The 10,446-nt window shown below is 49.1% G+C and overlaps 1 protein-coding gene across 2 annotated transcripts in view; it reads right to left on the bottom strand.

The window, feature by feature from the left end:
* SIGLEC1 (sialic acid binding Ig like lectin 1) overlaps window positions 1–10,446 on the bottom strand; it is a 57,874-nt gene that overhangs the window by 30,679 nt on the left and 16,749 nt on the right. For both annotated transcript variants that reach the window (XM_087935719.1, XM_087935720.1), the window contains exons 7-11: window positions 7,964–8,263; window positions 6,443–6,700; window positions 5,172–5,474; window positions 3,634–3,888; window positions 538–840 (exon numbers count right to left, since the gene is read on the bottom strand). In XM_087935719.1, coding sequence (XP_087791845.1) covers window positions 538–840; window positions 3,634–3,888; window positions 5,172–5,474; window positions 6,443–6,700; window positions 7,964–8,263 — 1,419 coding nt within the window. The remainder of the gene's footprint in view (window positions 1–537; window positions 841–3,633; window positions 3,889–5,171; window positions 5,475–6,442; window positions 6,701–7,963; window positions 8,264–10,446) is intronic.

Raw genomic sequence — 10,446 nt, 5'->3', positions numbered from 1 at the left:
CTATCTAATTGCTATTAAATCGTAAAGGCTGTTCAAAGACCGTAATGCACTTATTCCTTGACTTACGACCCCAACTCAGCCCAAAATTTCAGTTGGGAAGCGAGACCGTCATTAAGTGAAATTTTGCCCCATTTTTTACGATGTTCCTTGCCCCAATTGTTCATTGAACCCCTGCAGCTGTTAAGGGACATGCAGCTGAGAAGTGAATCCCACTGACTTTCCTGGCCAGAAGCTCACCCAAGAGGATCATGTGACACCCCCCCTGACTCCCCTCAGGGACACTGCAACAACTGTCACAAGTCTGAGCCCGTTGCCCAGCGTCCCAGCTTTGACCACGGAGACCCACAGGAGAACGCCACAGCGGTCTTACGAGTGAAAAACGGTCCCAGGTCCATTTTTTTCAGCACCGTTGTAACTGAACAATCCCTAAATGAACCATCGTAAGTCGAGGACTACCTGTGAAGGCGTGTGGGTTTGGCATTCACCCCCCGCCCCAAAGCTCCCGCTGCAAGAGTGACTAACAAAGCTGGCCCTCACTTTGCACCCGGAAGTACAGCTGTCTGGAGGCGGCGCCGTGCGCGTTGGTGGCCGTAACGTTGTAGGTCCCTTCGTCTTCCGGCACAACCCTCGACATCTCCACTCGCATGGTGTTGGGTCCGGTTGTGACGCTGATCCGATGAGAGGCCGAATCGTTCTTTGGGTGGCTGCTGGCCAAGACGACATCTCCTTTGCGCAGAACCCAGGTGGCTGGAGGATGGCTGTCCACGGAGCACTGGAAGATGGCCACGGTTCCCCGCTCGCTCTCCGTGAAAACAGACACCCGGAGATTCCTCGGGGCATCTGAAACCAAAGAGCATCCCTACTTAGGGCGACGCTGTCAGGATTCCAGCAATCACCCTGATTAAATCATGATTCTCGAGCCAAACTTCAAAAAACTTCAAAGGATCTATTAAGCATACTGGCACTGCCCTGTATGAAGCTGCGTTGACCCGGGGCATGACACACAAATAACAAAGTCAGAAAAGTAGAATAAATCCCCTTTAATGCCTCCAATGTCCAATTATCCTCGGCGGGAGATCAAACTCTTCCAAAAACCTCGACCAAGATCATGCACGCTTTGCTTCCAGCAAGGAGATGTGTGCAAATGCCCCACTTATATCCTGTTCTCCCGGCTGCCACTAATGAAATGGATCAGGGCCTTTTTCTCTCCCGTAAGCCATGTTGCTCCCTTCTCCGTTCCTCCCTGCATGCCCTAGGAGGAAGAGGGGGTTGGCCTGGGTCTTCCTCTGAATGCCCAGCCGGACTGTGCCCTTCCCTTATCTCTTCCATAGGCCCTGGAGCCACATTCCCTCTCCCTGTCAGCTGCTCAATCTCCCCCTCAGGATCAGACTCCTACAAGGGCATGACAGAAGTCAACTCTGGCATACATAATTTACAGTCTCCTGTGACCCTGTTTCCCCTCTGGGTGTCTCATAAACCAGATTCTCCAACTGAGCACATTCACGGGGCTGGGTGTCATCAATCACATTCTCCAATGAAATATATTCCCGGGCAAAAGCTCTGGTATTTTAGCTACAATCTTTTAAAGATAAGAGTTGGAATGTACTTTTGCTTTCAAACTGCTCTTCCAGTTTTCCTTCCTCCCCCCCCCTTTTTTTTTAATGGCAATTAATAAACAGGCATAGGAATGTTTTATGAGTTGACAGACAGACTTCAGGTGGGAACGCAAGGCCAGCAAGTGCAGAAGGCACACAGTTCGAGGGCACGCATCAGAGTCACGTCCAGGGGTGGAATTCAAAATATTTTAACTACCAGTTCTGTGGGCATGCGCTTCACATTCTAAAATGGGCTCTCTTAAGCATGAAAACTGACCTTACCATCAGCGCTAGTAAGCAAAACAGCTGAGATGCGGGAATCCGCTGTCAGGATTCCAGCAATCGCTCTAATTAAATCATGAGTCTCGAGCCAAATTCAAAAAAAAAGAAAAAAACTTCAAAGGATTTATTAGAGGCAACGTACTGGCACTGCCCTGCATGTCGCCTCTAATAAATGCTTTGAAGTTTTTTGAAGTTTGGCTTGAGAATCCTGATTTAATTAGAGTGATTGCTGGAATCCTGATAGCAAGTCAACTCTGGCATACATAATTTACAGTCCCCCGTGACCCTCTTTCCCCCCTCCCCCATGGGTGTGTCATAAATCAGATTCTCCAATGAAGCACATTCACAGGCTGGGTGTCATCATTCACACACCCCAATTACAGGCTGGGTGTCATCAATCACATTCTCCAATTAAATATATTCCCGGGCAAAAGCTCTGGTAGTTTAGCTACAATCTTTTAAAGATAAGAGTTGGAATGTACTCCCGCTTTCCAACTGCTGCACCGCTCTTCCAGATTCCCTTCCTCCCCCCCCCCGCACCCTTTTTTAATGGCAACTACTCACGATTGGAGGGCACACATCAGGGTCACATCCAGGGGTGGAATTCAAAATATTTTAACTCCCGGTTCTGCGGACGCGTGCTTAGCGTTCTAAAATACTTCGCGAGTGCGGAGTGTTCTAAAACGGGCACTCTTAAGCGTGAAAACCTGCCTTACTGTCAGCGCTGGTAAGTAAAACAGCTGAGTTGTGGCAATCTGCTCTGCTGTGCCTATCAGCTGAGCAACAAACAAAGGAAATATAGGACAGGAAAAGGCAGAGGCTAGCGGTGGTATTTTACTAGCTCCGATGATCATCGCTTCTCATCCCAGAAGCTTCTTCAGCTACAGTTGTTAAACGAACGCCTGCCGCCATTCCAGTTAGTCACATGGTTGTTCAGCAAATGGGTCTTTCCCCATTGGCTTTTCTTGTCAGGTCGCAAAAGGGGGGGTGTAATGTGACACCCCCCCCCCAGGGGGACACCACGACCATCATAAATACGAGTATGATTTTCGGTCCGTTTGTGGCCATTTTCATCCTCCTGGAGGCTTGAGGGAAGCCTCGGGAGTCTCAGGAGGCCGAAAATGGGCCCGTTTAGGCACTTCTGGTATTTCCAGAAGGCCCGTTTTCGGCCTCTCGAGCCTCTGGGAGGGCGAAAATGGCCTCAAACGGGCCGAAAATCAGCTGGGAGGTGCACGCATGCGCAGTGCGGGTATGTTTGGCTGGGTCTTGCGTGCCCACACAAATGGCCAAATGGCCAAGGGTTCACCATTACGGGCCTAGTCCATTTTTGCCCTCCCCAGGCTCCAGAGGCTTTCCTGAGGCCTCCAGGAGGGCGAAAGCAGCTTCCCCAGGCTCAGGAGGCTCTTTGAAAACTGGAAAAGGCCCATTTTCGGCCTTCTCGAACTTCCGGGAGGCCCGTTTTTCACCCTCCCTGAGCCTCCGCGCACCCCCTGCACTTCCCTGCATCCCAAATGGGTCATGTGGGGACTCCTGGGAGGGGGGGGGAAGGGGTGGGCGGGGCCAGCCAGGAGTGCAATTTGGGGGGGGGGGCGGTTCTCCGAACTGCGCAGAATCTTAACTAGGGGCTCTCCCGAACCTCTCTGAACCCCTCCAGCAGCCCAGCCTGCCGTTCAACAAACGAACGGTTGTACTTCGAGGACAACCCGTGTATGTCGTTTTGAGTAAAAACGGGGAAGGCCAAGGGGGGTGGTCTTACACAACACAGAGAGTGAGGCTGAGCTGGAGATCTTGCTGGCTCCGGGATATTCCACTCGGCATTTGTATGCTCCGGCGTCCCTCACGGCCGAGTGTTCCAAGAGCAGGGAATCCCCGAAGACCCCCGGCAGAAGGAGACCTTCCTTGAACCAGGAGAAGTTGGCCGAGGCTGGGAGGTTCCCGCTGAGAGTACAGGAGAGACGGACGGCGTCACCTTCGTGGACCTCCGGAGACGGGGTGATGGAGATGCTGGCGGCTGGAGGTCGGGTGGGTGGGTGGAGGAAGAAGGGAAGGGAAGAAGGGAAGCGAAGGTGTCGCTCAATATCAATTCTGAGGAAGCTTTTCCCCCGTCTGAGGGATCCTGGGTGCTCTCTGAGCTTGGTATGTCTTTTTTTTGGCAGACATTTTATTACCCATCTAGATAACAACATCAGTGTTAGAAGGGTGTGACTTTGCAGAGAAGGGGAGGGGGAGGAGGAGGAGGAGGAGGAGGAGGAAGAGGAGGAGGAGGAGGGCGGCACATATAGGTCCCTTGCTGCTCTCTAAGCTTGGTGGGTTTTTTTTCCAGATGTTTTATTACCCAACTACGTAACAACATCAGTGCTAGAAGGGAGGGGACAGTTTATATAACGTGTCGGCGGGAGGGCAAGTCACTATATATAAATAGAGAGCAAACCCCACTTCTTTCTAACATTCATGGCATTACCTAGTTGGGTAATAAAAGGTCTGCGCGAAAACCACCCAGCTCAGAGAAGACCAAAGATCCTACAGTCCTTCCCCCACATCCTCCCCCTCCCCTCCCCCTCCTTCCCCTCCCTCTCATCCTCCCCCTCCCCTCCCCCTCTCTGCAAATCCCATTCCCTTCTAGCACTGATGATGTTACCTAGTTGGGTAATGAAACGTCTGCAAGAAAACCACCAAGCTCAGAGAGCACCAAGGACCCCTACACAACCCTTCCTCCTCCTCCTCCTCCTCCTCCTCCTCCTCCTCCTCCTCCTCCTCCTCCTCCTCTGCCTCTTCCTCCCTCTCCTCCTCCTTGCAAACCCCATTCCCTTCTAGCACTGATGATGTTACCTAGTCGGGTAATGAAACGTCTGCAAGAAAACCACCAAGCTCAGAGAGCACCAAGGACCCCACAGTCCTTCCTCCTCCTCCTCCTCCTCCTCCTCCTCCTCCTCCTCCTCCTCCTCCTCCTTGCAAACCCCATTCCCTTCTAGCACTGATGATGTTACCTAGTTGGGTAATGAAATGTCTGCAAAAAAAACCCCCAATCCCATTAAGCTCAGAGGACACAGTCCTCCCCCACCCTTCTCCCATCTCTGTCTTCTCTTCCTCCTTCCCCTCTTCCTCCTCTTCCTCCTCTTCCTCCTTCTCCTCCTCCTGACAAGCCACAATTTAGGAGTTACATTTTTATGAATGCATCCCATAATTGCCTTTGCCATTTTTGCAGAACGGCTCCGGAGCCAGCCATTCTATCCCCGTGTTCTGCTCAGGTTCGCCCCCTAACCAGAGTGGGGAGGAAGACTCCCGTTGACCCACTTTCTGCAGTGAACTCCATGGTGGTCATGGTCTCTCCGTAGCGGTTTTGAGCCGAGCACACGTATTCTCCTTCGTCGTCCAACCTCAGCTCCTGGATGGTCACCTTCAGGGCGTTAGGCGAGGAGGTCACCCGGATTCTGGGGTCGGTGACCAGCTGGACGAGGCTGTTGGAACCCACGAGGATGTCGCCCTTGTACAGAGCGATCTCCGAGGGAGGGTCGCTGTCCACTGTGCACTGGATGATGCCCAGGTGTCCACCTTGGGTCTCCAGGAAAGAGGTCATCACGGGCAGGCTTGGAGCATCTTTTGGGAGGGGAGGAAACACACCAAAGGAAGAGAGGTTGGCGGGGTTGCAAGGCGAGAGATTTCGATCCAAATGGTCTCCCAAGGTCACCCTCACTCGCCCTCCTGTGTTGTGAATCGATGCTGCACAGAGGCCTTGGTTTCAGTTAACGGAGGGATTCGAAGAGTAGTGTTATGTTTAGCTTAAACTGTTGACTGTTCTCTCCCTCTTTCCATCTGTCTGCCTGTCTCTCTCTCTCTCATCTATCTATCATCCATCCATCCATCATCCATCCATCCATCCAACCATCTAACCATCTACCCACTTATCATCTCTCTCTGTCTGTCTCTCTCTCTCTCTCTCTATCTATCTTATCCATCCATCATATCTATCTATATCTATCTATCCATCATTTCTATTTATTTATCTCTATCTATCTCATGCATCCATCATATCTATCTGTCTGTCTATCTATCTATCTATCTATCTATCTATCTATCTATCTATCTATCTATCTATCTATCTTATCCATCCATCATACCTATCTATATCTATCATCTATCCATCCATCATTTCTATTTATTTATCTCTATCTATCTCATGGATCCATCATATCTATCTATCTATCTATCTATCTATCTATCTATCTATCTATCTATCTATCTTATCCATCCATCATATCTATCTATCTATATCTATCTATCATCTATCCATCCATCATATCTATCTATCTATATCTATCTATCATCTATCCATCCATCATTTCTATTTATTTATCTTTATCTATCTCATCCATCCATCATTTCTATTTATCTCTATTTCATCCATCCATCTATCTATCTATCTATCTATCTATCTATCTATCTATCTATCTATCTATCTATCTATCTATCTATCTATCTATCATCTATCTATCTATCTATCTATCTCATCCATCCATCCATCCATCCATCCATCCATGCATCCATCCCCTTGGAGGTCTACTTACAGAGCACGTGCAGAGTGATGGGGGGTGAGATGTGGCTTCCTTTCTTGTTCTCGGCCACACAGTGGAAGGTCCCAGCATCTTCTCTGGCCACTGCTGAGAGGACCAGGCTGTCCTTCTGGCCTTGCTCTAGCCACTTGGCATTCTTATACCAAGTGTACGTGGTGGGGTCTTCTTCGCTCCCCACGGTGGTGACGCAGGTCAGGGTGACTCGGTGGCCTTCAACCAGCTTGTTGGAGGGGCTGGCCACCACCCTGGCCGCTGTAAGTAGGAGAAGGAGAAGACCGTGACTCTCGGTCCTTCCTGGTGGGTCGGCTCAAGAAAGCAACTTCACAAGAAGCTGTAACTCTACTTGGTTGAGTTGGGCTCTTAAAAGTCTGAAAAGCGAGGGACGGAAGTGGCTAATCTTTGGCAGATTCTGAGACTATTATTCTTATTTTTTTTTCAATTTATCATTTTAATCCATCGGTGGTCCTCCTTGACTTATAACCCCAACTGAACCCAACATTTATGTTTCTAAGCAAGATGGAATAGCATGAATGAGTTGGAAGGGGCCTTGGAGGTCTTCTAGTCCAGCCCCCTGCTCAAGCAGGAGAACCTATACCATTTCAGACAAACGGCTGTCCAGTTTCTTCTTAAAAACCTCCAGTGATGGAGCAGCCACAACTTCTGGTGGCAAACAGTTCCACTGGTTAATTGTCCTCACGGTTAGGAAGTTTCCCCCTAATTCTAGGTTGCTTCTCTCCTGGATTAGTCTCCATCCAGTGCTTCTTGTCCTGCCCTCTGGTGTTTTGGAGAATAACTCGACCCCTCTCCTCTTTGGGGCAGCCCCCCTAATACTGGAATGCTGCTATCATGTCCCCGCAAGTCCTACTTTTCTCTAGACTGGCCCTACCCGATTCCTGCAATTGTTCTATGTTTTAGCCTCCGGGCCTTTGATCAGTGGGGGGATTCAATTTCTTTTCTTTACTACCAGTTCTGTGGGCGTGGCCTGGTGTGTGGGGGGGTGGCATTGCATGGTGGGCATGGCAGGGGAAGGATACTGTACCATCTCCGTTCGCTCCCCACTCCTGGGGGAAGGTGACTGCAAAATCCCCCTTCCCTCCCCACCCCACTAACCGGCTTTCCAGCTCCGTTCTCCTGTGCAGGGCAACCAAAGGAGACCCAGCCGATCCGCTGGGACTCAATGGGAGGCAGAGAAGAGATGGGGGTTGGCGGGGGCAGTCAGAGGTGGGATTGGCCGGTTCTCCCAACTACTCAAAATGGCCGCTACTAGTTCTCCAGGACTGGTCAGGACTGGCTGAATACCACCTCTGCCTTTGAGCCTCTTACTTGCTCTTCTCTGCCCTTTCTCCAAAGACTATAAGTGCATGTACATGTGTTTATCAGAACGTATAATTTTATAAAGAAGAATGTTATAGGTTCCGTCCCGCAGGTGTTCTAGATTCCTTCCCAGAAACTCTGGCCTTTCTAAGGAGGCTTTGTACGCACTGCAACACACACACACAACCCACACACACTTACTTTGGCTCCTGAAGAAGCTGGAGGTGGTGGCATTCCCGTACTTGTTGGTGGCCACGCATTGATACTCTCCCTCATCTTCCGGTGTGATCTTCTGGATCTCCAGCTTCAAGGAGTTGCGTGTGGCCACGATGCCGATCCGTTGGTTGGGCGCCGAGTGGGAACTGGTGGTAGCCAGGAGTTGCTGCTCCCGGTAAAGGTTCAGCGTGGACTGGGGGTTGCTGTCCACCGTGCAATGGACGATGGCTAGCTGGCCCCTCTGGGTCTCCTGGAACAAGGCCAGGGACGGAGACCGAGGAGGATCTGCGGGAGAGAAAGAGGGTGAGGCTGGGCGGTGGAAGCTTTGCTCTGCCCTGCAAAGAGGGCATTCCTTGAATAGAGGGGTGGTGCATCGTGGGTTTTGAGTCCCAGCGGACAGGAAAAGCCAGGCGGCTGTGTCTGGCGGCCAAGTTGTGTTTCTCAACCTTGATGGCTTTAAGATGGGTGGACTTCAACTCCCAGAATTCCCCATACCTTAAAGTAGAGGTCTCCAAACTTGGCACCTTTAAGACTTGTGGACTTCAACTCCCAGAATTCCCCATACCTTAAAGTAGAGGTCTCCAAACTTGGCACCTTTAAGACTTGTGGACTTCAACTCCCAGAATTCCCCATACCTTAAAGTAGAGGTCTCCAAACTTGGCACCTTTAAGACTTGTGGACTTCAACTCCCAGAATTCCCCATACCTTAAAGTAGAGGTCTCCAAACTTGGCACCTTTAAGACTTGTGGACTTCAACTCCCAGAATTCTCCAGCCAGCTGTGTCTGTTTCTTTCTTTTTTTCTTAATCTCCCAAAATGGAGAGATTGCAGAGGAAGGGATTACAAGAGAGTAAGCTATGCTGGCTGGGGAATTCTGGGAGTTGAAGTCCGTACATCTTAAGCATGCTGGCTGGGGAATTCTGGGAGTCGAAGTCCATAAATCTTAAAACACACCGGCCAAGTGGAATCCACACATTTTAAAGTTCCCAAGGTTGTGAAACATAGTTCTCAGGATATGAAGCAGAGGCGTTAATTTCGCCTGGAAACATAAAACCATGAATAGCTTCCAAGTTTAACCACGAATAACTTCCAAGTATTCAACCTATCTGCCTGTGTTGATAAACGGATGAAGTTCAGCCTGGTGTTATTTTTTACAATTGTCTGCAAGGCTAATGGATCCAGGGTCTCATTTATGCAGCAACTCCCCAGTAAATGTAATTTAAAACAGGCAGCCGTCCATCTTTCAGGCGCCGAATGTATTTTACATACTGGGGGCTGCGGGGGGGGCTTCCTCATTTTAGTGCCATCTGAAGCATTGGAAATCAGCCTTCCTTCCCTCGAATTACTTGGGAGGGGGGCAAGATAGCATGGCTGTGGCCCCCCTCCCTCACCAATAAACTGAGATCCTTGAAGCATTTGTGGGGAGGGCAGGGTTGGAGAAAGGCTGTAAGAATAAACAGATGCCAAAAAAATTCCTCTCCAATCTATCCTGTCTGTTTTTTTTTTTGTTTTTGTTGTGCTTTTCCCCTTGCAGCAAAAAATTGCTTCGTGTGCAATTCGCACAATCCTTCTCGGAAACCGGGGTTTCCCCTATCTCCCAATCCTGGTTTAATGAAGCCTGTAACATACCGTGGCTTGGCAGAGTTTTGGAATATCCTACGACAATATTCGTAACACTGTCAAACATCCAGATCTGCCTATCCCAGGTCCTTGGGAAGGACTTGATAGGTAGGCAACAATGCCCCAAACCCAATCTGAACATCAAGGCAGATTGTGCAATGAATCATCATCATCTTCATCATCATCTACTTAATAATAATAATAAATAAAAATAACTACTTAGGACGCCATAACCGAGTTGCTAAAACCACCCACTGGAAACTGTGCCAAAAGTTTGGATCTGAGTATAGTAACAACTACTGGGACCATCAGGTTGAGAAGGTTCTGGAGAATGAAAAAGTCAAGATCTTGCGGGACTTCAGAATTCAGACGGACAGGCACTTGGCCCACAACATGCCTGACGTAACAATAGTTGAGAAGAAAAAGGATTTGATTCATTGACATGGCAATACCTGGTGATGCACAAATTGTAGATACGCAGCAAGAAAAAAAAATCACAAAGTATCGGGACTTACAATTTGTTGTCGAAGTTTGAAGTTGAGCGACTTTGGAAAAAAGAAATTGTGTGTTATCCTAATTGTAATTGGAACCCTTGGAGCAATACCTAAAGGGCTGCCTCGCTATTTGGAAATCCTGAATTTATCAGACTTGAATACCCTGATTCTACAAAAAACCACCCTATTTGGAACAGCTTATATCCTCCGATGCTACCTGAACAGTTACTAGGTCCTTGGTTAGGATTTGAGCTGTTGAGCTACCAACCAGCCCCAAAGGCTGTGAATCTCACTAAAGATATAATTAACAACAACAACAATAATAGTAATAATAATAATAATGGCGGCTAAAAGC

Source organism: Pseudonaja textilis, chromosome 6, assembly GCF_049901715.1.
Source record: "Pseudonaja textilis isolate UNSWEBS1 chromosome 6, rPseTex1.2, whole genome shotgun sequence".
NCBI lineage: Eukaryota > Metazoa > Chordata > Lepidosauria > Squamata > Elapidae > Pseudonaja > Pseudonaja textilis.
This window is presented reverse-complemented; position numbering and strand designations above follow the sequence as displayed.